The 24,421-nt window shown below is 36.7% G+C and overlaps 1 protein-coding gene across 8 annotated transcripts in view; it reads right to left on the bottom strand.

Annotated features, from left to right (window-relative positions):
- The window catches only part of ncoa2 (nuclear receptor coactivator 2), a 128,036-nt gene that overhangs the window by 70,537 nt on the left and 33,078 nt on the right, over positions 1–24,421 (bottom strand). For all 8 annotated transcript variants that reach the window (XM_067378719.1, XM_067378713.1, XM_067378718.1 and 5 more), the window contains one exon: positions 795–899. In XM_067378719.1, the coding sequence (XP_067234820.1) occupies positions 795–883 (89 nt within the window). In that variant the 5' untranslated portion in view covers positions 884–899. The remainder of the gene's footprint in view (positions 1–794; positions 900–24,421) is intronic.

Here is a 24,421-nt window from a genome sequence, read left to right as displayed (position 1 = left end):
TATGAACACCATTAAAAAAAAAAATAGATTTTCACCACGGGAGAACTTTAAGAAATGTACTGTTTAAGACTGCAATGGAAAATATCAGTTTGTAAGTTTCAAAGACTAACAAAAATAAAAAATATGGAAAAATTTGGCATACATTGTAGTGATCTACCATCTTGCCATCAAAGCAAACACGTTCAACAATAAATCAAGAAAATCACAATATTTTGAGACAGATATTTAGCCTGATTATTTGTTGAAATTTTCACATTGGGCGTCTTTGGATGATACATTGCATTTAAGGTGCCATGTCACATTTGTCCATGTTTAAGGTGTGAATAGCCTTTAGACAACCCTCTATGGAATCAGGATTAAAAAATAAATAAATCTAAGCAATCATTGTCTCTTTTCTGCATTGTGTTTCACACTAAAACATACAACAGTTCCCAGAGCTCCTGTGCAAACTTTAACATGTTGCATTTTCAATTTGCTGCTCTGCATCTTCAGCAGTTTGAACAGAAGATTTTGTCAATAAAGAGGGCATGCATAGCTCCTTCCTATGAATGAATTATATAGACTGATGTTTCCTGACTCAGTGGAAAAGGGCTTTATATAGAAACGTGTATTATCTAGGCTGAGCTCCACCTGTGGGAGGCCTGCTCAAGATTATTGCAGTTCAGCGGTTCATAGTGTAGACACTGAGAAATTCACTCTGTTATACATACAAACTAAAAATGTGTTTACTGCAAAGCATGCAGTTTCAGAATTCACTGTAACCTGCTGTTCAGTTTGCATGATGTGTGAGGTACCTTGGGCCCAGGAGGTCTGATGGGCATTCCTTTCGCTTCTGACCCTCTGACCTGGCAGGGTCCGACGAGTTTTCCCCGACAGCACTCATCTTCAATGCATATCACCTATTGGAGAGAACGTCAACATAAGAGATTCAGAAAATGCTCAAAGGACACATCATCTGTAGGTAGGCTTGACAAATGAACACACTTAGCTTATGTTTAAGCTTCATTGCAACATTTAAAAGGGGTGGACCAATGAAATATGTCACACTGAGTTATCTCCTGAACAGGTTTAATAACAACACATTGTGCCAACTATTTCTAATGTGTTTCAAGAAAGCCAGTGGATATAGTTCTGTTTAACAGTTCAATCACTTGTAGTTAAGCGTCATAACGTCATAAAATTGAGCACCTGACGATTTGCAAACAAGCCAAACAGCTCTTCTGAGAGAGATTCATGTGGAATCAATCAGTCATTTAGGTACTTGTGGTTAAAATGACTCTATAAGGGATTTATAAGAATTTTTGGAGATTTTTTTTTCCCCTCTTTGCTTTGGCTCTGAGTGCCTGAAAACACTCACCTTGGCAGCTTGCATTTCAAAAATCTCTAAAATAAATTCCTTATCAATTAATGCAGTCATTAATGGCTCTTTACAATGGACTAAAAAAATTTAATTACTAATTAGAGATAATTAAACGCGAGAAGGCTTAGGGGTTGTGTTCAGAGGTCATATACTGAAGATGTGGGTTGATGCTGGGAGGCGTAAGGATGCCTGTGAAAATGAAAATGAGAGAAAATGGAACGGAAAAGGGATTCAATTATATTGTGCGACAATGGGCGTCCCCTGAGACCGAGCGAGAGAAAAGAGAGGGCAGAGCAATGAAAGAAAAGTGGAAGTAAGTGTATGAGTTTGAGAGCGGTAAAAAGTAAAGAGAGAGTTAGGGGTCAGAGAGTGAGAGAACACATTGTGCTGTATACTGTACAGCACAAAAAGACTGTTGAGCATGCAAATTTTCATTTAACAAGCCCCAACAAATACAGACACAGCCATTTATCTTTCCAACATGTGCTACAATATGTACTGTAGTTTCACTTTCCATTCACATTTGTGTGCCTTATTGAACCACGTTTCACAAAAACTGGGAATTCCCACGAGAGAGAGAGAACTAGTACATTTCATCATCTAGTATACTGTTTTCGATGTGATGAGAGAAAGAGAGGGGAAAATGATCTCATATAAATTTTTGAACGAGGCTTTTTAATAATAGTGTGCAACATTATAAGGTGCATAATGGGACTTAAAAAAAGTCTAATCTTACTTTCCATAACTGATTATACATATACACAAGGATATTATGTATTTGAAAAACAAGTCTCTTATGCTCACCAAGGTTGCACATATTTGATCAAAAATACAGTAAAAACAGTAATATTGCAAATTGTTATTTGGCGATCAATAAACATTTTTTATAGTGCGGTCAAGATTAATAGCCAATAAATCACATCCAAAATAAAAGTTTATTTGTACATAATATATATGTGTGCTGTGTATAATTATTATGTATATATAAATACACACATACTTTTATATATTTAAGAAATATGTATATGGGTCAGTGACTAATAAGGTTTTTAAATATAATTAAGATAATTAATTTTGAAGTTTTATTAAGTGTTAACAATGAGATAATGTGGTTTTTTAATAATCAATTAACACTGCTTTTGTCATTTTTTACAAGATGGACAAAATTTGTCACCAAATAAGTAGTTTGGTTTAACAAAAATTTCAGTTTTATCGAATGGCTATATCTTCAAACAATGCTGACAGGCTGATATCTAGCTAGCTTGCTAGCTAATTAGCTTGCTCGCTAGTTCATTAGCTTGCTAGCTAGCAAAAGAATCAAACATTTCATATTTAGTACAAGTTTCTAAAATATTACAACATTTTCAATGTTTTATAGCGGTTGTACCGAATGACCTGATGTTTCGAGACATGCGTAATAGCAAGCGAAAACATGAATTATTCATATAGTCAAGAGATAGTTACTTTGCTTCACGACCATGTGGTTCTTTGCAGGTGTCTGAATGATGTCACATCCTGTCACATGATATTGATCGCATGACTTGATCCAAAATGGTCCCTTTATATTGGTTACTCCAAATGACATCAATGAAATTCATTTTTCCAGACATTCTTTCTACACATAATTTTAATACCATTTTGCACAATGTTGATATATGATGTTATAAAATCATGCCAGAACAAAAAATGTATACAATTATTACATTTTAAGATATTTTAAATCACAAATGAAAATGGCTGTATTGGCCTTTGAACGGTTAAACCGAATAACCTTTTAACACTTCAAAATCTTTAAAATACATTTATATGTAGCAAAATATAATTAAAACCTTTTGGATTCAATAAAAGAGATCTAATTGTACTACCTTACATACTTTGGATATAATATCTTTGTTTTTTGTATTATTATTAAGCCTTCGAAAAAAAAAAGAAAAAAAAAAAAAAAACCTGTCATGCCATTGACCCCTATATTTTTTTATATTTATTATATATATATATATATACACACACACACACACACACACACACACACACACACACACACACACATACATACATACATACATACAATAACATTATATAATAACACATTTTTCTTAAATATATGCACATGCATGTGTATTTATATATACATAATTCTACACAGTACACACATATTATGTAAAAAACTTTTTTTAATCATTTGACAGCACTAATTTTTTATTATTATAAATGTTGAATTTTTTTTTAGGATTCTTTGATGAATAGAAAGTGCAAAAGGACAGCATTTATTTGAAATAAAAATCTTTTGTAACTTTAAATGTCTCTATTGTCACTTTTGATGAAAACTGTGCATGCAAGATTTAGGATACATTACAGTCTCTGTGCGAAAATTCTTCTCATAAATAGAGCCGTTAATGTAATGGAAAACATTTTCAAATGTTTGCAGCCTCTGGGGTAAATTTGTTGAAAATTGCATTCACTGTTCCAATAAAAACATTATATAAATAGCATTATGTGGGCTAATTGTCATAATTGAAAATGGCAGACCTATTTTAAAAAGGTGGAATTATGGTAATGGTCTGTTGCAATTTAAGCATTATCTACTCAAAAGCATTGTTAGATCATTTACTAGATTTCCACTTCTAAAGCCAAACACAGGAGTCAGAAAAAAATAAACAACAATTGAAAAGTAAAAAACAATATATTACATTAACAAAAAAACAGGCACTTCAGAGTGTTGACGAGACCTGTTGTGAATTTGGTGCTAATTTAAAACACCAGGCAGCGGAAGTTAATGAAAACACCATCCATCCCCTCTCTGATCTCTCTCAGGGCTTCATCTGCAGTGTTCGGGAAGCAGGCAGAGAGACACTCAGGCCAACACACGAGGCCAACACACTGGGCTGCGTTCAGGCCAAACTGACGCACACACATTGCCTTGCGTAATTTGCAGCCTCACTGTAGGCCGGCTGGGGGAGTCAGAGCAGGAGTGAATGGAGCACTGGTATTGAATCCCTGCTGGATTGCAGTGCCCTACTTAAACCTAAAGACAGAGAGGCCAATCAAACGGCTTTGGGGGATGAGGCCAACACTACAGACACTGGACACCAGCTAACTAGAGAAAAAGCAGAGAAAGATTCATTCACACGGCGTTAACCTTCGAGTCTGAGAGACATTCATCAGTGAATTGTAACATTACGTAAGGCCTTCTGTCAATCATGGGGCCCTTCTGTCTATCTTAATGGCAAACGGCTTCTTGTGACACAGCCTAGAAGATTTTCCGTGCCCCCTTGGACAGCAGACACCACTGGAATCGTGAATTTATTCAGGCAATGTCACTGTTAGCAGTTGTTAGCATTACAGATGTCAAAAGCACTGTTACGGAGTCTAAACTAGACTACAATGTAGAGTATCACTGTACCAAGTACTGTGGTATCAAAAATTTCACTGAAGTTGGTATCGAATGAGTTTCTTACGCAAAACCATATGAAACAAACATGCGTCCAGCTGTCAGGTGCAGTCTTTCTCCATACCAAGACAACAGAGCCACTTCAACCTCTACAGCCTTACTAATATATATATATATATATATATATATATATATATATATATATATATCAGTCGTGTGACGCGTAATTCAATCAATTGTTAATAGCAGCTTCTCAAAGGCTGCAGGGGCCTTTGCGCAGAAAGGTAGGTGTTTCGGACTGAAACCATGGACAATCACCGTAATGAGCGGGGTCGAGAGTTAGACATGGTAGCTAGTGATTACAGAGGCGGCTTTGAAATGCTATCAGCTTTCCACACTAACCGACACAATCCGATTGGCTGAAGAGGCTTTAACACAGATGGAGGGGACCAAAGTGCAAAAGATTAATACCACCAAATATCTGATACAATAGAAGCAACATCAAGCAGCTTTTTGATAGATGTACTTAACTGAGTCAGTGCTCTACTACTGATACTGTAGACTGCTGTCAAAATAATTAGTTTAAAATCACTAATTAAAGAATTTAATTTACTAGCATACTTGCAAACTTTTATCTCTATTTCATATATGGCAAATTAGCAATATTGGAATAAAAAAAAAAAAAATGAATTTTTTAAAACTAATTTAAAACAAATTTAAAGGGACATTTCACCCAAAAATAATCAATTACTCACTTTCATGTAATTCCAAACCCTTAAGACTTTCATTCATCTTCAGAACACAAATTAAGATATTTTTGATGACATCTGAGAGCTTTCTATCCCTCCACTGACAGTCTGTGCAACTGACACTTTGATGCTTCTAAAAGTTCATAAAGCTTCATAAAACTAATGCATATGAATTGAGTGGTTTAAAGGGTTAATTTAGTAATTCTGTCATTAATTACTCACCCTCATGTCGTTCCACACCCATAAGGCTTTTGTTCATCTTTGGAAAAGATGTTTTTGATAAAATCCGATGGCTCAGTGAGGCCTCCATTGTCAGCAAGATAATTAACACTTTCAGATACCCAGCAAGCTACTAAAGACATTTTTAAAACGGTTCATGTGACTACAGTAGTTCAACCTTAATGTTATGGAGTGACGAGAATACTTTTTGTGCCAAAAAAACAAAATAACTACTTTATTTCAACAATATCTAGTGATGGGGGATTCAAAACACTGCTTCATGAAGCTTCGAAGCTTTACGAATCTTTTGTTTCGAATCAGTGGTTCGGAGCGTGTATCAAACTGCCAAAGTCACACACCCCCAGTGGTGAACCACTGAAATTTGAAAACACTTATGACGTAACGAAGCCTCATTTACTGAAATCATGTGACTTTGGTGCTCCGCATCCTTGATTCAAAACAAAACATTTGTAAAACTTCATGAAGCAGTGTTTTGAAATCGTCCACTAGATATTGTCAAAGTCGTTATTTTGTTTTTTTGGTGCACAAAAAGTATTCTCGTCACTTCATAACTTTAAGGTTGAACCACTGTAGTCACATGACCTGGGCATTGAAAGTGTTAACTGTCTTGCTGGCAATGGAGGCCTCACTGAGCCATCGGATTTTATGGAAAATATCTTAATTTGTGTTCTGAAGATGAACGGAGGTCTTACGGGTGTGGAAAGACATGAGGGTGAGTAATTAATGACAGAATTTTCATTTCTGGGTGAACTAACCCTAAAATTTTAAAATTTAAAATGTAAATTTTCTGAACAGAAATGATTGCAAATAAACATTCATCAACTCACACATCAGTTGTGGTAAACTGAAGCTCAAGCATGTTTGCTTGACCTGCGAGAACCAATGAGGTTCATTCTCATATGTGTTACACAGCACGTTGAGCTTCGGCAAGAAGAGTTTTGTACTCGGGCATCAAGCAGGTTCGGTTGAGCTTCTGTTTATGTTCGCTGATCAATGTTTATAAGTGAATAAAAGCCTAAATTCAGTCTGTTCATTGTATAAAGCAATAGAGTCTCTTCACAAAAAATTGGACTAAACTGTATGGATTCGTTTTACGATCTCTTTATGAACTTTTTGAGGCATCAACGTTTCAGTCACGAAGCTGTCTATGGAGGGACAGAAAGCTCTCAGATTTCATCTAAAAGATCTTCAATTGTGTTCCAAAGATAAACGAAGGTTTTACAGGTGTGGAATGACATGAGGTCGAGTAAATAATGACAGAATTGGGTGAACTAACCCTTTAAAAACTAAAACAAAACAAGAAAAATAAAAGTAAACTAAACCAAAAAAGTAAGGCCTTTGACATCAACAACAAAATATAACAGAAGTGTTTTCTTTTAAATGTTGATATGCCAATTGATTTTGCTGTCCTAGTTGTATGAAATTATATGGTTAGTTGCGTTTGCCCTGTTGCCTGGGATCAAAACCGACCAGCAAACCATTTTTGGGCAGTGACCTAAAATAAAATTAAAAAAGAAATTAAAACAAAAACATAACAAAACAAACACACACACGGCTTTTGACATCAACAACAAAATGCCCTAATTGCATAAAATGACATGTTTAGTCACATTCGCCCTGTTGTCTGGGACTCACCAGTTGAGAACCACTATCATAAATCAGACTCAGAAACACCTTTTAATACTGTGCTGATAACTATGTCTCTTGAGATATTAGCAGATACTCTAATAAGTTTATATTATTATGAATAGCTACACTAGAGTTCAAGAGCTCTCTGAATGGAGTTTTTAGAGAGATGCCAACTGCTGTCAGGCTGTGAGGACACAGTAATGAAACCACAGGCTTGAGGCGACTGATAAGATCTCAACTGAGTGGGCGTGCTTGAAAAGGAAAGAGACGCTTTCTTCCTTTCTTCCCCCCTTTCAAGTTAGAAGCAATTACGTTTTCTTAATGGGTTGTTGATAAAATTCTCTTTGATAATGTAAGTGAAAAGAATGTAAAACAGAGTTAAATGTACAGTACTCTTTACACTGGTGCCAGACTGCTTTTGACAGGTTTACAGTTAGCAGATGTCCCGCAAGCTGCGTGCATCACCCACATACGCTCAAGAATGAGTCAGAGACGTTCGTGTCCCCTAAGGCAGGGGGAGACTGTCAGAGGTGTCTGATATCCAGATACCCCCACACAGATCTGAATGATGACTAGTGGTATGGTGACCGGATTGTGTTAAAACTCCTGGTGAGAGACATGTGTCTAAAAAACCTCACAGCTCTAAATATATGCATGCACAGAAATATGTGGAATCTGCTGTGGAATAAAGTGTCTATTAAAAATATTAGACATAATAAAAAATATTAAAAATTAGGGATGTACTGATATTATAATCCTTATATTGATAAGGAGACATATTTTCATGGTATGACTAGAAATGGCAGATAAAAATTCAATACTATTTTGTACAAATTAAAAAAAAAAGTAATAAACTAAAATTAATCCTTTTAAATGCTATAAGCAGCAGCACAACATTATAATACATTTACGTTTTAAATATTAAGTGAAATTAATCTAATGTAAAAATTGTTTTGTAAAAAGTAATGTAAAAAATATGGAGGAAAATAACACACAAAATGAAATGTCCAATATTGGCTGATACTGATAAATAAATAATAATAATAATTATAATAATATTATTAATAATAAAAAAAAATAATATCAGCAGATGGCCAATTTGGTACCTATACCACCTTATATTATATTACACGATTATAGTAATCATTCATATTTTGAATTAACTTTTTTTTTTCATCTAAATTTTTTAATTTTATGTGCTTGTCATTTTTATATTTGTATTTCGCTTTATTCTTTTCCAGTTTTTACTAATTTTAGTTTGTTAATTTAATATTTTCAGTTTACTTTTTAATTTCGGTTAAAAGTTCAGTTATTTTAGTAATTTTATGTACTTGATATTTTTATTAGTTTTTCTAAATATTCTGATTTAGCTTTAACTTATTTTAGGTTATTTTTAGTAGTTTTAGTTAATTTTATATTTTCAGTTTACATTTTAATTTTGGTTAAAAGTTCAGTTATTTTAGTAATTTTATGTACTTGACATTTTTATTAGTTTAATATTTTTATTTAGCCTTAACTTATTTTAGTTTATTTTTAGTAGTTTTAGTTAATTTTATATTTTCAGATTTCATTTAAATTTGTGTCCAAATTTGAATGATTATATGATTTTGTAATTTGTTTTTTAGTTCTTTTTATGTCTATTTAACTTTAACTTATTTTATTTTTTAGTAATTTTAGTTTTAGTTAATTAACAATTTTTATAAATATCAATAAATATAATTATATGAATACATATAATTTATTAATTACTATAATTTAATAAACACTTAGTTTATTAGTTTTTTCAGTATTTCTATTTATCTTAATTTTCACGATTAGTTCTAATAATTTTAGTACTTCAGATAATTTATTTCAATTTATTTTCAGTAATTTGTTTACATTATTACATTTAATGTTTATATTTTATTTCAGCTTCATTTAATAGTTTTATTAACAATAACAACACGGACCAATATAACGATTAAATGTCATGGAAAGTTCTTGCTTTTTTAAGGTCTATTTTTGAAGTTATGAAGAAAACCTCAGCGATATTGGTTAGTTAGCAAACACTACTAATTCAACGAGCTTTCAAAAACAAGCACATCTATCTACTATGTGTCTACCTAACTGCAACCACTACGTACAATGTAGAAGAAACAAACGAAAATCAATCAACAGTCTAACAAAAAAACTCATCTGTTACTATGCAAACATGGGTCAAATCATGAAACGAGCTCGGCTTGTTTAATATTAATGAATGACTCATAAAGGCAGGCCACAATCAGTTACTTTAACCTAGTTAAGTAGAGCCACACAAACAGTTCAACATGAATGTAGCATGACCAACTTCTGGAAGCCCCTGCGCTTAAAGCAGGTCGCAGCTGGCGCAGTGAACAGGGCATAGCCCACGACAGGGCCGGGGAGGCACTGACATGGAGCATTAATTATTTACAGCAGTAGGGAAGGAGAGGGCCAGTCAGCCAGGCAGACTCTGAACAGCCTGCTGCTGCTCTACGCTCAACATGAGCCATGTCAGACCTCCACTAATCAACAACACTGCGGAGGCAGAGAGAGATAATGAGGAACACTGACACATTTCTCAATCATTCAATCCCATTAGCAGCTCTAGAGTATGTTAAAGATGCAGATGATAAGTGTAAGGGGACGTCCAATCAGACGCATGTACTGGTGGGCGGGACGACAGGGTGGTTCTCAGCGTATGCTCTGCCCCCCGCCCCATCTACATGCAATGTAATAGACCTTTGTCAGGGTACATGGCCTATTTAATTTTATGTAAATGGAAATTAGGTTATCAATTATCCACCCAATTAAACATTAAAAATATATCTTTTTATATATTAAAATTTGTGGAAAGGCACATTTTTAGTGTTTCTCAGCTGAACGATCGACACCCACGTGGGTTATTGACAGAGTGTCCAGGACTAAAATAAATCTACTTCGAAAAACTAAATTTACTCTGTATTCATGTCAGTTTTGAAACTCTTTTATACCATTTTCAAGAATGATTTAACTTGAATGACTAAAAAAATGTTATGTGGTGTAAAGTAAAAGTTAAAAATATAATTTTACTTGAAAAAATAATTTAAAAATATTTTTTTTTGCAAATATGATGAATTGTTAATCATTTTTGGGCATTCACACCACATGACATTTTACAACCTTAAAAAGGTGCTCTAAGCGATTTTTAGGCCAAAATATTTTTTGTCACATACAGCAAACATCTCCTCACTATCCGCTAGCTGCCTGTCCCCTGAACACACTGTAAAAAAACGCGGTCTCTGTAGTCGCCACAAGCTCCAAAAATGGCAATAAAAACAAACTGGTGCAGCCTGGACCACGAATCATAATAAACATGCTCCAGCCAATAACCGACAAGAATGATTTTAAATGCGCGTTCATGACTGTTTCAGGAAGCACGGAGGGGAGGGAGAGGAGGAGGAGGAGGAGGAGGGAGGGTCTAGCTAGCCTCTGTTTTGTTTGACAACACTTCGAACGTCAACAGGAAGTTACTCCACCCAGGATCACTTACAGCACCTTTAACTAAATTTGCCTTGTCATGAAAAGCTCAAATTATCTGATATTTTAACAGAGTTATTGACCTTGACACACCATCATGAGGGTTTACATCATGAGGGTCCTTTCTACAATATCATAGCAATTTTATGCATTATTCTTTTTCTTTTGCATATATGGACAAGAGCAGCGTGAACAATCATCAAAACAACTTTTTCTAAAAACAATTTCAACAATCAACAACTTTACGTAACACTAGAACTACCAAGGCAGTCATTTTGACCATTTTAAAGATTTGCAATGTAATAACTTTGTTGAAATAAAACCCATATAACTACAGTTCCATGACTTTTCTTAAATTAATGTACATTTTATTTTAACATTGTTATTTTATTAAAATTACAAAACACAAAAGAGTTCTGAGTATTTCTACCTTGAATGGCCATAGCGGTCAATTTGACCGCACATATTACAGGCGTTGTATCTCCTCAGCGCTTTTTCCCGCCGTTAAAGATGTGCGTAGCTGTTGCCTAGCAACCTTTCTCTGGCAGTTTTGTATGCTTTTGCTAAGCTAAAACTTAGCTTTACCGTCAAAATGGCAACAAGAAAGAAAATGACGGTCACTGAGGTTTTATCCTTGCTTGAGAACATTGATGATGCAGAGTCTGATGGAGGAGCAGAATTTCAATTTTCATTATTCATTCTAGATTTCATTAGAGGCTGCATAAAATTGTTTCCGATTCGTGTGGTTTCGTGTGGTTTCCGATAATGCTAAAGCATTGTAAACTCCAAAAGTCAAAATGTATTGAATAAAGACAGATGTAATCATTTCCAAAATTCACAATATGTTTTTATCTAACGAAATATTCTGCTTCATTTTATATTTGTTGACATTTTGACTTTCAAAAACAACATTTTAACTGCGGTGAAAAACTTTGATCTCCAGCTTGCCGGATGCAAATTGCGGAAAGCAAATTGCGGCATGCACTTTTGTGGGAGGTCTAGTAGATCTTACACAATAATATCACGAACATATTATATTATGTATGCTTAAATTACCCCACATTTTTCATAAAACATGACCATAGAAGCTTTGAAGTAAATATAACATGACAAAAATGACATTCACTGCTGTCTGGTATGAACAGTCAAAATGGCCGCTATTGGCAGTTCTAGTAGTTATAGAATTCCGGTAGTACTAGTGTTAATGGATTATTTCACCCAAAAATTTAAATCTTTTAAACTTCTTGAACAGGACTTCCACCAAAATTAATAGTTCAAGTCGTTTATAATTATAAAGAGATCATAAGAGCATATGAATAGAGCAGTATTCTGAAGTAGTGGTGTCAAAAGTACCAACCGCGATACCAAGTTGGTCCTGAAATTTTACAAATGTGACGCTTTGAGCGCTGTTGAGCGGATTCGAAAACACCTCTGATTGACCTTTGTGTTCACGAGCTCATCAGATATGTCTGTGATTGGCTAAAATGATCAACACAAGGGAGCGTTTGAAAACACACAGAAGTGTTTGAATTTGAAAGTGACTGAAAGCAGGCGTCTATCAGCATGTGTATCTGTGTGTGCGTTTGGTGAATCACTGATGTTTATTTACAACATGTTTTTGAAGCGTTGAACATTGTAGCCAATCACAGACATATCGGATGAGCTCGTGAACAAAATGGCCAATCAGAGGTTTATGAATCCGCTCAACAGCGCTCACATTTTTAAAATTTCAGTACCAACTTGGTATTGCTGTCGGTACTTTTGACAACACTATTCAGAAGAGACACAATTGCTTTATATGATGAACAGATCAACTTAAGCTTTTATTCACATAAAAACATTGATCAATGCATATCAATTTACTTGAAACAAAAGCTCAAACGCATTTGCTTGATGCACGAGAACCAATGAGGATTGTTCTTATGGTGAATGGAACAGTACTTAATTGACACACATTATATGAGTCTGGAATGAAGAGAGAGTAACTAACCTTTTAAGTATCTATAAATATCTACTCCAAGGACAAGACTTGGCTTGTCTATACAAGCATAACAAATCAGCCAACAAGAGAGTTCAAATTCTTACACCTCTATGCATTTTCCTATCTAAACATTACCAGAAAGCTATTTTGTCAGTGAAAATATAACATTGCTTACACTATCTCAAGTGCACTCAAATTCCTCTTTTTCAAGTACATTCTGAGGAAAGAGAGATAAACCCTCTATCTCTTTACCCTGTCTATTGTTTCTTGCCATAAACAGATGTGCCAGCCTGTAACACTCAACAAAGGAGGAAGAAGAGAGAAACAGGCAGTGCAGAGAACCTCATCTCTCCAGCATACAGAGCACTGACAGCCTCCTGTTCTCTCCTCCAGCGATACCATTTAAAGTCCGCAGGGATGACTCCCTACTGGAAAGCCTTGCTGCCATCAACACAACTGAGAAGAGACTCTCTATCTGGGACAGTTGGAGGGTTATAGGGAGTTTTGTTTGTTTGTGATTCAACGGAACTAAAAATACCATGTTTGATCACTGACACCAAATGAACATCTAAAGACTCATGTTCGGGAGGGTTTACTCATCCAAAAAGAAAAGAATCGCAGTCGATCGTTTCAGTCCCTGAAGGCAACAACAACGGTAAAAAGCTTTTTTTGCAGCACCAGCATGTGTTTCCAGTTCTCAACCAGGCTTCTTATCTACCTAAACCAGCAAGACTTCATCAAAAAGGCCACGAGGGATGGCCAGCTTCACCAGCACAGCTGAGAATGGCTATGTTAGTTTATCAGTTAGATCAGCACCACAGCAGTACGAACCAGCTGGTCTTTTCAGAGATTGAGCTTTACCCTATTATCTTATGTTGTGGGTCAATGTGACCAAACTTAAAGGTGCCTTAGAATTAAAAATTGAATTTGAGTTCAGTAAATGGAAATGACATACAGTGAGTCTCAAACTCCATTGTTTCCTCCTTCTTATATAAATCTCATTTGTTTAAAAGACCTCCGATGAACAGGCGAATCTCAACATAACACCGACTGTTACGTAACAGTCGGGATCATTAATATGTACGCCCCCAATATTTGCATATGCCAGCCCATGATCGAGGCATTACACAAGGGCAGAACGTCTGGATGTGCACAGCTGAATCATCAGACTAGGTAAGCAAGCAAGGACAACAGCGAAAAATGGCAGATGGAGCAATAATAACTGTCATGATCCATGATATCATGATATTTTTAGTGATATTTGTAAATTGTCTTTCTAAATGTTTCGTTAGCATGTTGCTAATGTACTGTTAAATGTGGTTAAAGTTACAATCGTTTCTCACTGTATTCACGGAGACAAGACTGTCGTTATTTTCATTTTTTAAACACTTTCAGTCTGTATAATTCATAAAAAACTTCATTCTTTATAAATCTCTCCAATAGTGTGTAATGTTAGCTTTAGCCACGGAGCACTATCAAACTCCTTCAGAATCAAATGTAAATATCCAAATAAATACCATACTTACGCATGTTGCATGACGAACACTTTGTAAAGATCCATTGTGAGGGTTATATTAGCTGTGTGAACTTTGTTTATGCTTTTTAAGGCAAGCGTGAGCTCCGTGGGCGGGGAGCGTGAGCATTTAAAGGGGCCGCAGCCTAAATCGGCTCATAGTTAGTGATGCCCCAAAATAGGCAGTTAAAAAAAAATAATTAAAAAAAAAAATCTATGGGGTATTTTGAGCTGAAACTTCACAGACACATTCAGGGGACACGTTAGACTTATATTACATCTTTTAAAAAGACATTCTACTGCACCTTTAAAATGATGAAATGATCAAATCTGTTTAAAACATTTTAAATAAACTAGGAAAGGTGGTATGGTTTATGCTTTGGGAATGGTAATTTATAATGGATACCACATTCAGCAATGTACTGCAAAATTGCTCATAACTTAATGTAAATAGGCAAAATTAAAGTCAGCTAAGCAGCAGAAAAACATTAGCGTAGTGCAAAAAGAGGAACGTTATGAAATTATTATGCATTCTTAATGCTATTAAACAGCTTAACCCATTGTCATTGTCTATGGCTGTAATACGATATATATGTGTGGAAATGCTACTTCTAATGAGAACCTTAAAGGTAGGGTAAGTCATTTTCGGAGAGGCTAGCAATAGCGAGCTAGCATTGAAAGCATAACATCCCACCCTCCCTTCAGAGCATCTTTAAAGCCATGCCTCTTCCACAATACATGTGCAGCAGAGAGCAAACAAAAGTGTAACGAGAGAGAGCATTAAACTACCTTATGTTTCAAAAGCACATAACTTTACAATAATAATGAACGTAAACAACTTAAAGAGCACGGACCTGTACCACCTGACTGCTGCAGGTTCATTTCGCCGTTGATAGTGTTGCCATTGAAATGCATAAATTTGAGTCACAAACCGCTCCAAGTTATAATGTCACGGGTTTCTATCTCTTCCAAAATACGGTAGATATGGCATGATTCACACAGCATAAGCTCAATGTTTTGGTTCAGAGGAACTGTAAAACGTGGCTTGCTGTTTTGACTGTGGTGCTATCTTAACTCTGCATAGCATGAAACACACTGATGACGTATGATTGTCTGCACAAACGGTGCATGAGGCTATGTTAAAACATATGTTGACAGGCATGTAGGTCATTCTATCGTATCCCTTGGACCGAGGGATATGATTGGACGAACATTTTATGGTCCTATGCCTTCCACAGATTATATAAATACAGTAGTCAACATTTGAAGTGGATCGAAACCTTTCATTAAAGTTGTCCTAAAACCTTCTTCTTAGGACAACTTTGATGAACTTTTTTTGATCCACTTCAAATGTTGACTACTGTACATTTAGACCACTTTAACTTAGTGATAGCTTTCAGGATCTGAAGAGACTTCAAACAGCATAACAAAAAATGTTTCTGAAGCAAATCACCTTTAACTAATTTGTCCCTTTCAATGGCTTTATTAGCTGCTGTGTCTGCTTGCATGATGCATGGTCCTCACTCTTTACATCCTCCATTCAGCACTGGTAATTCAGCTAAAAGCTAGCAAAACTAGGATATAACAAAATACTGAAATTAAGATGAACATAGCTCAGCCTAAAAACACTTTTTGCTGTATTTGCTGTATGAAATAAGCTAAATAGGTATGTCGGACAACAGGTGTGATGGCAAATAATGCTGCAACTATTCTGCACTTAGTAGTTCACAAACAGACTAATTATCTTGAAGCCTAATTTTTGTTTTTGCGGACGAACAGACAAAAACTGACACTTATCCCTCATGATCTTGTGTAAGCACAGACACTCCTTGTTGGTGTGAACATATCATTAGACACAGAGAGGTGACTATTTGATACTTCATTACAAGTCAAAACATTACAAAATACGACATGCTGAAACCTCCTAGTAGCAGATTTAATGGCCACTTGTTGGGGCCTGGTGTTCAGGAGATCATCCAATTATGACTGGCTGGGCCTGGTGTAGTCTTGTTTAAAGTCAAATAATGGACAATAATGGAAGCCAAATCATACACAGCTGAATGCCTGGACTGTCCCAACTAAAAACTAAACAAATGCCAATGCAGGGCTCCAGACTGTGATAAAAATTACTGTATATTATAGAATATAGTATAAAATATCTTACAAATAAACTGTCCAACTGTAAAGTTAAATAGATTGTGAAGGAAACTTTGCCTGAAAGTTAAGCAAGCATGGATGCCGTGTTAAAACTATAAATCAACAATACTTGACTGCCTACGATGTGAGAATAGACAGTAGAAGCAGACGAATATGACAAAAGATTAATAAGTGTACTGCGTTGCTAGACCCAGTACCTTCCTGGACAGCACATCAATAGTGTGGACAAACAAACTGTTGGCAGAGGCTATGACAGCTACACTTTTCCAAATAGCTCACAAGGGGATTGATCAAATTTACCTGGACATTCTGTGACTCTGTCAGGGTAACGTTGAGTCTATATAGGTATACCTACACATAAATTCCTGTATGTACCATCTTTGTGCAGTGGAGTGAACCCATCACCACACATTTACATCACCACAAACTGAGAAGAACTGTCTTCTAGAAGCTAGGAAAAACATATATACATACACCCACACAAGTAAAGACTCAAAGAATCATTTGACTTTGCCCCACTGATGAAGTTGTCAGAGAAGCCCTTGGTGTGCAGCGTGCATCCGCTGACGGGGTGGATATCACTGGAAGAGACAGTGCCTGCCTGACAGGAGACTGACAGTCTGGGTTTTTCAAAATGCAGAGACGACAACACTGGGATCGCCTGGAATTGAAAGGATGAACCAAAAATCTCCAGACCTTACGGTTTTAGCAGGAAGCAAGCACCACACTCCACAGATCATTAGTATGAAATCTGCGCATTCAGATCTGAAGCCGCGATTCTCCGGTGTAAATTTGAAGATTATATAAGTGAACTGAAGCTTTGAAATCAAAGGGCCAATCTTGAGATTGTATGGGCCAATGACAAATAACAGTGTCCAAGACAAGGTAAAGGAATATAATCCTTTAAAACACGCATGCCAAGTACTTGTAAATGTAATACATTAATTAGGGGCCAAGCACCGAAGGTGCTTAGGCACCTATTGTTATTGTTGGCGTTCCGTACGCTTATTATTATTCTTCTTCTTCTTCCGCTCTTGAAGTCTATGGCAGCCCATAGAACCGCTTGCGGGAAAGTTGTGAAATTTGGCACACAGTTAGAGGACAGAATGACCTTTGTCCATAGCAAATTTGGAGTCTCTAACTCAATCCCTCTAGCGCCACCAGCTGTCCAAAGTTGCACTTATGTTTATGCTAATAACTTTTGAACCATAAGGGCTAGAAACAAAATTCTTTTTTCCTATGATTCCTTGGGTCAAGACGAATCGATTGCATCATATGACGTCATTTTCCGTCATGAAAATTTTTCCGCCATTTTGAATTTTCTGAAAAACCTACTTTTTCGAACTCCTCCTAGGCCGTTAGTCCGATTTTCATGAAAATTAAACCAGATCATCTTCAGACCATGGTGACAAAAAGTTATGGAATTCAAGTCGATTGCTCAAACCGTTTTCGAAAAACACACGAACGAATTGTACGTAGCGCTTGCGAAAATAGAAGTAAGGCTGTATCTCTGCAACACTTTATCATATTCAGACCAAACTTGATACATGTCTTCACAAGCATGACCTGAGGCACCATGCAGTGTTTCGGCTCAGCGCCACCTACTGGTGCGGAGATATGAAAAATTGATATTTTTGCTTATAAACTTCTGATGGGTTTGTCCAAAAATCATAAATTTGGTCTTGTTGGATTCGGGGTATCATGCCGAGTCAAATGATATCCAATTTTCCCATATCGGACATTTTGGCCGTCGGCTATTTTGAATTTCGTGCTAAAATGCTGTATTTTACGAACGCATTAGCGTATCGTTACGAAACTCGGTATGGGTCCCCAGCACAATACCCTGAAGGAGCCTGAGAAGTTTCAGCACTGCGCCACCTTGTGGTCAAAAGTTATAACAAAATTTACAGAAATGCTAATAACTTTTGAGTATATTAACCGATTGTAATGAAACTGTTTTCAGTAGATTCCTTGGGTCATGCTGAGAACATAGATATCAAACTTTCCATAGTCAGCTGAACTTCCTGTCCGCCGTATTGTTTTTCTTTAAAAACCTACTTTTTCGAACTCCTCCTAGACCGTTGCTCCGATTTTCACCAAAATCGAACCGTATCATCTTCAGACCATGCTGACAAAAAGTTATGGATTTCAAGTCGATAAGTCAAACCGTTTTCGCATACCAGAGCAACGAATTTGAGGCATGATGCAAAAATGACTCTTGAAGCTGTATCTCTGCTATGCTTTATCATATTCAGACCAAACTTGGTATGTGTCATCACAAGCATGACCTGAGGCATCATACAATGTTTCAGCACAGCGCCACCTACTGGAGTGGAGATATGAAAAATGGCTGTTTTTGCTTATAACTTCTGATGGGTTTGACCAAAATTCATAAATTTGGTATGGTTCATCAGGACAATGCCCTGAAGGAGCCTGAGAAGTTTCGGACCAGCACCACCTTGTGGTCAAAAGTTATAACAAAATTTACAAAAATGCTAATAACTTTTGTCTATATTAACCAATTGTAATGAAACTGGTCTCAGTAGATTCCTTGGGTCATGCTGAGAACAAAGATATCAAATTTGCCATAGTCAGCTGAAATTCCTGTCCGCCATATTGTTTTACTTTAAAAACCTACTTTTTCGAACTCCTCCTAGACCGTTGCTCCGATTTTCACCAAAATTGAACCGTATCATCTTCAGACCATGCCGACAAAAAGTTATGGATTTCAAGTTGATAAGTCAAACCGTTTTCGTATACCAGAGCAAAACATTTGAGATATGATGCAAAAATGACTCTTGAAGCTGTATCTCTGCAATGCTTTATCATATTCAGACCAAACTTGGTACGTGTCATCACAAGCATGACCTGAGGCATCATACAGTGTTTCGGCGCAGCGCCACCTACTGGAGTGGAGATATGAATAATGGCTATTTTTGCTTATAACTTCTGATGGGTTTGACCAAAATTCATAAATTTGGTATGGGTCATCAGGACAATGCCCTGAAGGAGCCTGAGAAGTTTCGGACCAGCGCCACCTTGTGGTCAAAAGTTATAACAAAATTGACAAAAATGCTAATAACTTTTTTTTCTAATTGCTCACTGCTGCTGTTGGTCTGATGCTCCCAGCCATGTTGGCTGGCTTCTTCTGCCGTTTTTGTGCTTGGCCCCGTAATTGCTGCTTGCAGCTATATTTCATATTGGTTTTATGAGGTTTTGAAAAAAAAAAAAAATATATATATATATATATATTCTCAACAAAAGTTTAAATTTATCTACTATAAAAATGTCATGTGGTGTAACCAAGTTAAAAGTATAATTTTCCTTACAACTGGAATGTGTTATTTTACAAAGAAAAGTATTTTTATAAATATCATGAACTATTAATTTATAAACATTTTTTCGAAGTTGCACCACATGACATTTTACCTAAACTTATTGTTCCTTGTCATAAAAAGGTTCAAATTGCTTCTGTGATTTGACTTTTTTTTTTCAAATATACAATATTTCATAATATAAATCTTATACATAATATAACATTTATAAATAAATCTATATGAAAAAAAAAAAAAAAAATCACTTTTTATTCTTAAAAATGATAAAAGACAATGTCAAACTGCTTATAATTATGATACTTATATATGGACAGCTGTATAAACTTGTTATCCCCCCTCCCCCTTTTTTTCAAGCCATTGTATGCATGAATGAATAGCATTTTAATGTACTTGTTAAACTGTCAACTTAAAATGCAGAAGATACTCTATAGTCTTGAGCCTCCAAATCCAACAGTGGGACAGATACTGTGGAAGAGGCTTACAGCAGGTTAACACTGTGCCTACCAAAAGACGAAAGAGTTGAAATTGCCAAACAAAGCCCAATAGAAATCTCAAGAGAGCAGCAGAGGAGGGAGGCTCAATCCATCATTCTCCTGGAGTAGACAAAGAGGCAGCTTGCACCAAAGCTTCATGTGCCATCCCTGTAATCTTGTGGCTTGAAAAGCTCTGAGGGATCAGGACTGGGGACACACCCTGTGCTTGTAGGGGCCCCGAACATGACGAAGGCATTGCTCCTGCATCGGTTCAGGGGTCTTTGAAGGGTTTGTATAATGACTAGCCTTGCCATCAAGAACAATGTCCTTGCTTGACCCTCCTATATGGACCGGAGCGCAATTCAAGCCGAAGGGAATTGCATCATAATCATATGTTAAACCTCGCCACGTAAATCCAACCTTCGTGCTCATCTGATGGCACAGAGCCCAAATCCAGCTCGAAGGTGAAATGAGTTAAATATCTGGGTGGGTGGTGGGGGGGGGTTCACAAAGCCAAAATACACAAGAGTGTGTGGAGCTGTTGCGAGCAACCCACAGCTATTACCCAACATTACTGATTACAGTGCAGAGAGATCCCTACGGCCGATGGGGATCGTGGTTATGCAGAACAGATGGGCCTTTATTAGAAGCGAGTGTCTGAGGGAGATTTGCAGGAGATTCTGTGTTTACAGCCTCTTCAGTTGACGATAATGAGCCCGAAGACAAAATGTCAGCTAGTGAGAATGGGCAGAGACAGGAAGTGAAGGAAATGAAACCAATCAGTGCTGATGGAGAATATGCAAAAGACTTGAAAACAGTCTACCAAGGAAAAGCAAAAAACAAGCGGCGGATGAGAAGAGGGGGTGGGGATGGCAACGAGCTTATGACTGAGATTGAGAGCGAGAGAGGAGGAGGGGAGATCGACATTCTCTCCTCCCCAGAGCCGCAGGCCTGGTCTCCAGCCACTGTCCCAGATGGCTTGACTGAGAGAGGGAAAGAGAGATGTTCCTGCCACTCATAAGCCCTACAATTACTGAGAACGTAATGGTCTTAAAGTACCAGCATCAAGCAGGCCCAAAAAGCCAACGTCCATTTACCGAAGCCGATCACATTCATGAATCTTTTAAACTGACAGCCACTTCAAGTTGCCACGGGGAGAGCACTGTATAATAAACACATTAAGCGGCAAACGGCGGATCTGGAGCAGCTCATGGGCACAGGACGCTCAAGGCTGGAAACGAAGAGAGACGAATGGATTTCTCTTATCTGTCCATCAGAAGTGTACTGTTTGCTCTAGCATTGAGCCTGTCGGTACATTTCGAAATGCAGGGTTAACTGTATTCCCATAACTGAAAGTGTAACGGAGAGGGGGTTAAATGTCTGATGTGTATTGATGGGTTTTGGGTTACAAGAGGCACAGATGCAGTGAGAAAAATCAATAAACTTCGCCAGTGCATGCTCAGTGGGAGGGTCCACATTCTGCAGCTGACAAACCGAGCTCGGAAGATTAGAACGTCGACAAGCATAAATACCACCTCTGGTTTTTGTTAAAGTATTCTTAACTTATGTCCCAAAAAGAAAGTGTTTACGGAACAAGTGTATTTTACAGAGCTACCTCACATTGATGATGTAATACAACAATTTAACCTACACCACATTTCCAACATTAGTTGGGCAAGAAGTGTTCTTGAAAGCTAACTGTAGGTTTTAGAGCAGAAGTTCTCAACTCTGCAGGCAAGTGGATCTCGAGGACCAGGGTTTAACCCCAACATTGAGCAACATGTCTGAAACTTTCTAGTAATCATGAAGACATTGATTAGTTTGTTAAGGTGTGTTTGATTAGGGCTGAAGCTAAACTCTGCAAGAAAAGTGGACCTTGAGGGCCAGAGTTGAGAACTGCTGTTTTAGGGTGCTTTCACGCCTCGGCGTTTGTTTCAGAACCTGGTGCGTTTTCTCCCTTGGTTCGGTTCGTTTAGGCATATGTGAACACGGCAATCGCGCTCAGATCTGCACCAAAACTCTAGCTCCGATTGCAAACCAACTCTGGGGCGGGTCACTTAAGATGTGAAAGCTATCCGACCCAACGGACCAAACGATATCATAATTCATAACAAGAAATGTATAATATAAAATGCAGCAGTGTTTGATTCTGTGAGTGAGCACATTAGCTACTGCAGTTAAAACCCTCTTCATCTCAAAATGTTGTGTAATTGTGCTTCTCCATGCGAGAATGCTGTTCCGACGAAGCCTTGATTCCTGCTCTAGCTGCATTATAACATTCGTATAGTGTTTGCATGTGTCTTGACACAGCCTAGACAGTTCTGAGGGATCCAGAGAGAATGCGTTTGAATTTACCACAGCATTAATAAGAAGGTAGTATATAAATTAACAGCTGGAATGATGGCTATATTCATACAGTGTTTGCGTGTCTTGACATTTACAAATAAAGCCACAGTATAGAACTTGTCAATAATCTTGATGGATGATGCAGGGGAAACTCTGACCAATAAAGAGGACAGTTTTACTTGCACGTGACTTGCATAAACACATTTTGGTACGCTTTGAAATGTTGCCTTGTGTAAGCTAACTAAACCAAGAAGAAAATGCAACATTTAACAAATTAAGTCCCTGTTTCGCAACAAAAACAATCCATAGGTGTGAAAACACCCTTAGAGGTTTCTGTAAATCCAAAAGCCAAAGCAGTTCTGAAAAGCTTTGTGAATCTTTACGTTTAGGTAATAGAGTGTTGCAGGAATAAAGTATTTTTGCAGGCCAAACCCAAAAGTTAGCATCACCCTGTTTCTTCGACATAAATCCAATAGATTTTTCCATTTGCTTTTGTTGGTCAAGGAGATTATTTTCTGCAAAAATCCAAAAGTTTATTATTCTTACACATTTTGTTTATCGTGATCATATTTACAAATGAACATATCTTTTATGAATTCTGAAGTCTAAATACAATTGCCATAACTAAAAAGCTAATCATAGGTTATACACAAATTACACGACATTCACATGACTTCAGCGTCACCACCATTAAACTTCCAACAACTCTTAATCTCTACAAGTTGGAAAGTTTGAGTAATTTAAACAAGTTCAACACCTTTCTGCATTTCAAAATGTGTCAGAATACACAGGCCATTAGCTTTAGCATTAGCATTAACCGTCTTCAACTACTGTCATGGTGCAGCAACAGTAAAGAGAATCTTGCAGAGCAAGTTAGATTTTATAAACATGCTTACTGCTAGTTGCCTGAATAATAACGCATCAATTTTAATGAAATATACATTTTATGCTAATTCTATTACCTCATTCAGTAAAAGAGGTTTATTCTCATCACAGTAGCACAAAAATGTACTATGAGCTACATGCCTACAGTCCACAGTTATACATTTAACTAACTGTATCAATATTTTTTTCCAGATAGACAGCTCAAATATGTATTTTGGGGATTTAAGGACATTGCCTAACCAACATTAAAGTAGTTTAGGTGATGCATGGTTAACTGTTCATGGTCCATTTATAAGTAAGCTTGATGAATACAGGATACGCTCCTTGAAGAGCTATAGATAAGTGGATGCCATGGTTGACAAGCATTAATATATCTAGAGTGTCTTTACAGCATATGGACAGGGCTGAGGAGTTGACACCGCATGCATCAGCAACACTCAGCATAACCTGACACATGGGCTGGAATTCACATACAGATCATTACATAATCATCATGATTGTGCATATTACACATTGTCAGCCAAAATCAAGGGAATTTTAACCAAATATAGAAATGTCATAAACTGTACATTTTTATTTCACTTTTCGGCGCTGTAAGCCGTTATCTGAATTGCAAATCGCGCTCCGTGCACATCTTGAGAAGCGTGTGAATTATAGACACTTCTGGAGTGCCCTAAAAAGGAACATGTACAGTCTGCGGTGGTTTATAATAAACGGTTTCATGTAATTGCAAATATTTATGGCTGTTACATATTCTCATGACACAGAAACAGTGTATGCGAATGAAGAATATATTTACAGAATATAAAATATACTCATTTTCAAAGACTTAATTGCATTATATAA

Source organism: Chanodichthys erythropterus, chromosome 23 (assembly GCF_024489055.1).
Source record: "Chanodichthys erythropterus isolate Z2021 chromosome 23, ASM2448905v1, whole genome shotgun sequence".
In the NCBI taxonomy this organism is placed as follows: domain Eukaryota; kingdom Metazoa; phylum Chordata; class Actinopteri; order Cypriniformes; family Xenocyprididae; genus Chanodichthys; species Chanodichthys erythropterus.
This window is presented reverse-complemented; position numbering and strand designations above follow the sequence as displayed.